We start from the raw sequence: 4,159 nt of genomic DNA on the forward strand, positions 1-4,159 counted from the left end.
TAGGGAGCTATTGTCGATTTCTGCGGATGCAATTATTGAAAAGGCAGCTTAATTTGGGTCAGCTGCTTTAAAGCCAGACTTAATGGGGCTAGGGGAGGAAAAAAAGAGGTGTCAATCCTTTATGGGGGGGAAAAAGAATGCATATTTTATTTACAATACTTCTGGTTTCTCTAGGCGGTGCTTAATACGCGTTTTATTTTATAAGTGTGTGTGAGAGAGAGTGTGTGTGCGTGCAAGAACCCACCCGACCAGCCAGCACCGCCGCGTTGCCTCCCGTCTCAAATTGCGAAAGGTGGGTGGCACCCTTTCTCGAACGCAAGTTGGCGCACACGTGACCCCCTCCGGACCAATGGGGCGGACCTTTAGGTTTAACTATGTTTAATGTCAGCTAGCCATAAACTCCTTTAGAAGCTCTCGGTCAGGCCCGCGGAAATGGGCGAACACAACCTCCTTAATCCCGGGTTTGTTGGACCGCTGGTGAACATCCACACGGGCGACACCTTCTACTTCCCCAATTTCCGAGCCTCCGGAGGACAGCTGCCCGGCTTGCCGTCCCTCTCCTACCCAAGGCGGGACAATGTCTGTTCTTTGCCCTGGGCGTCCTCGGAGCCCTGCAACGGATACCCCCAGCCCTACCTCGGCAGCCCCGTGTCCCTTAACCCTCCCTTCGGCCGAGCCTGCGACCTAGCTAGAGTGGAAGAGAGCAAGTGCTACTATAGGGAGGCGTGCTCCGAGAACGCGCCCCTCAAGCGCGGGGAGAGCGTCCGGGACGCGGCCCTGATGCCCCTCGAGTCGGGCATCCCGCACGGAATGGGCGGCAGTTTCGGCAAATTCGATTATCCGGCTCCCGAGGCGGCGTCGGCGGCGTCCCACGACCCCCCTTCCTGTCAGTCGTTGGAGTCAGACTCCAGCAGCTCCTTGCTCAATGAAGGCAACAAGGGCGCCAGCAGCAACGAGCCCTCGGCACTCATCTCCCCTCTCCACCAAGGAAGTAATCTGTCCGCCGGGGGTAAGAATCCTGCGCCTGCCTGGGAGGAAAGAGAGAGAGAGAGAGGGAGAGAGAGAGAGACTCGGCTCTTCACACAAGCCAAGCCAAAGCAGAATAATGCAATGCCTCCTTCTTCTCCTTCTCCATCTCCTTCCCTCTTCACCCAACCCCTTTCCTACCTCTCCCTCCGGGCTGGGAAAGTCTTGCTCCAGATTCCAGGAAATGAAGCAGCAGGGCTGCGCCCGCCCGCCCGCCCGCCTGCCGATTGGTACCGAAGCCGCTAGGGGTAGCCCTCAAATGCCTCGCGCTTTATTAGGAGGTGCTTCTTTTAAAAGGAAGAGAGGGGGAAGGGGGAGAAGAAGAAAAAGCCTATAAAGATGTAAATATCCCATAAAAAAACAAAACAGGCGAGGGAAGGGAGGGAGGGGGGGGGGAAAGGGATCGTGGGGGCCCGAACCGACAGGCGAGAAGGCGATTTCCTTTCGCCTTTTTCTCTCCCCACTCCATCTCTACGCGGCTTCTCCTGGATGTCTCCGGGGCGGGCGGGCGGGCGGGGGATGGCGCTGGTCGGGACGACACTTTTCTTTCTTATATGTTAAAAGTTTCACAGGCGCCACCTTTCTTTTAGTCCACGGGGCGAAATCCCCATCAAGGGCGGGAGGGTTTGGAGGGGGGAGGATGTTTGTGTGTGTTATTTGTTAATTCTGGTACAATGAGGCGGTTCCAGACGACACAACCGGACCCTTCTGGAAGAAGTTCCACCTAGAACTTGATCCCCCAACCTCTCACCGACAGTCCAGCGCTTCCTCCCCCCCCCAACCGCCCGCCCCACCTCCGCAAACCGGTGCCTGAATAAAGAGACGCCACAATAGCCCGTCCCCTCCGGTTCAGACGCTTGTTTCTCCCGGGATCGGTTCGGGATTTCCCTTCTGGTGGAGCTGCAGCGGGTAAAATCCGCTCCTTTCCCCCTCGCTGGCTTTAAGGACTCTCTTACCAACCTCTCCCCGCCCCTTTCCCTAAAGTTCTTCCAAAGTAGCTTTCGAAAACTCTAACCACCCCGTGGGACTTCTTTAAAAAAGTCCTTGCCCATCAAAGTATTGGAAACTTTTATACCGCTGATGGGTGGCCTTGTTCTGTTTATCCGATCCAATTTTCAAAAGAAGGGATTGTGGTTCTTCCCTTCTTTAATATTCCCCAAATAATTCTGGGCAATGCCTGTGCTTCTCTCCCCACTCTTCCTTCCCTCCCTCCCTCCCTCCCTCCGCCCTTGTAGGAGTCTATCCGCTAGCTTTTAACCTCTAATTATTTTTCCAGATCCCTGCAAGTTTGAAGAACTTTCTTTTCCTCGAGGGGGGGGGGTAATGTTCGATGTAACCTCCCTAGAATTGAAGAATCTGTGAGTAAAGTGAGTAAAAGGAGAGAAGGGTCCCCTTCTGAGCCGCGCTCCTTCTCTCGCTCTTACTCGCTCTTTAATGCTCTGAGTATTAAAAATAAAAATAAAAATCTCCTTTTCCGTCGCCCCGGTTCTTAGGCGCTCCTTGGTACCCGATGCACACGAGGTCCCGCAAAAAGCGAAAGCCCTACTCCAAGCTGCAACTCGCGGAACTGGAAGGCGAATTTATGGTCAACGAGTTCATCACCCGCCAGAGGAGGAGGGAGCTTTCCGACCGGCTAAACCTGAGCGACCAGCAGGTGAAGATCTGGTTCCAGAACCGACGGATGAAAAAGAAAAGACTCCTTCTCCGAGAGCAGGCGCTCTCTTTCTTCTAGAGTCCTCCCCCCCCCCCCGCTGGTGGTGGTGGGGGACGACCGCTGAGACTTCTTCTAATCTAAAAGCCTTCATTGATGGGCCCCGGGACGCTTTCTTCTTAAACTGATGCGGTGGAGGTTTTATTTCCCTTGAACGATGATAATGTTATTAATATTAATCAGTATCCTCTTTCAGTAGGCTGTGGTTGTGTGTGTGCGCGCGCGCGCGCGTGAGAGAGAGAGAGAGAGAGAAAGCGAGAGTGTGAATATGAGAAAATGTTTTCCTTCCGCTCCTAAATCTGCAGGGGAGCGCTTTAGAATGGGGAATGCGCAGGCGATACCAGGGACCGCCTCCCTCGGTCCGCCTGGGTTCTTGCAGCTCAAAAAGACTTTGCCAGCCAGGGTCGGGGGCGCGTCCGCCAATGCCATTCCATCTGGATGGGGCTCGGGGCTCGGGGCAAGCCGCCACGCGTTGTGAGAACGCTTCCCCCCCCACCCACCCCGGAGGCTCTGCTCTTCGCCCTCCCCGCTTTCTCCTTCACCTGACTCGCTGGCGGTCGGGGCTGGGTTAGCTCGAGAGAGAGGCGGAGGAGGAAGGAGGTTGGAGAAGGGAGTCGCTGCCCCGGGAGGGATGTGGGGGTTGTGGTTCTATGAAAGAACTCCGCAGCCGAGTGAAAAGGAAGACGAGTTTATTGGTGGGGTGTCCTGTTGGTTATTCCCTGGAGGAAAGGAAATAAAAGGGAGAAAAGAGCACGCGTGGATTTGACCTTCGTTTGAAACCACCCCGGAGGCTTGGCGAGGTCTTGGTCAGAGCTGGCTTTCAAGGCGTGGTTCGGGGCAAGCGAGGCGACTGTGGTACTCAGGTGAGCCGACTAGCTCCGTCTCTAACCAACGCAGATGGTGTAAGATCATCTCCCCATCTGTCTGCCTGCCTGTGTGTCTGTCTCCATTCCGAAGGGCGCTCGGGAAAATCGAAAGTGTGTGTGTGGGGGGGGGGATTTGATGCGGGCATCGCTCGAGTCTTATTGTCCCTGAAATTCACTGCGGCAAAGAGAAGCGGGACCGTTGCCACAGCCTCCGCCGACACACCGAGGGCTATAATGATCTCTAGGTACGTTGTATGTGAGTGTGTATGTGTGTGGGGGCGGGCGGGGGTTTGTCTTTAGCGGGGTGACCACAACAAGGCTAAAGGGTTTTTAAAAAAAATAGAAAATTCTTGAGGAAGATACCTCATTTATTGTCTGTGTTTCTTTTATCTGTGAACTGAGCCTTTTGGAGGCTGTTTTCCTTGCAGTCGCCCCCCCCCCCGCGTTTTCTGCCGCCCGCCCCCTCCCCTAATAGAATGCTTAACAATAATTTCAATTTGTGTTTTAATAACCGCTCCGGTTGAAGGAGAGGTTGTGCTGTTTATTGTGCCCTTCT

At 54.6% G+C, this 4,159-nt stretch overlaps 1 protein-coding gene across 1 annotated transcript; it reads left to right on the forward strand.

Annotated features, from left to right (window-relative positions):
- The first annotated feature begins 343 nt into the window (after positions 1-343).
- On the forward strand, positions 344-3,476 carry HOXC12 (homeobox C12). The gene is made up of 2 exons (XM_070736048.1): positions 344-1,009; positions 2,520-3,476. The coding sequence occupies exons 1-2, from the start codon at positions 433-435 to the stop codon at positions 2,756-2,758; spliced, it is 816 nt and encodes a 271-aa protein (XP_070592149.1). The 5' UTR covers positions 344-432; the 3' UTR covers positions 2,759-3,476.
- Positions 3,477-4,159: the final 683 nt, after the last annotated feature.

This window comes from Erythrolamprus reginae, chromosome 2 (genome assembly GCF_031021105.1).
Source record: "Erythrolamprus reginae isolate rEryReg1 chromosome 2, rEryReg1.hap1, whole genome shotgun sequence".
Taxonomy (NCBI): domain Eukaryota; kingdom Metazoa; phylum Chordata; class Lepidosauria; order Squamata; family Dipsadidae; genus Erythrolamprus; species Erythrolamprus reginae.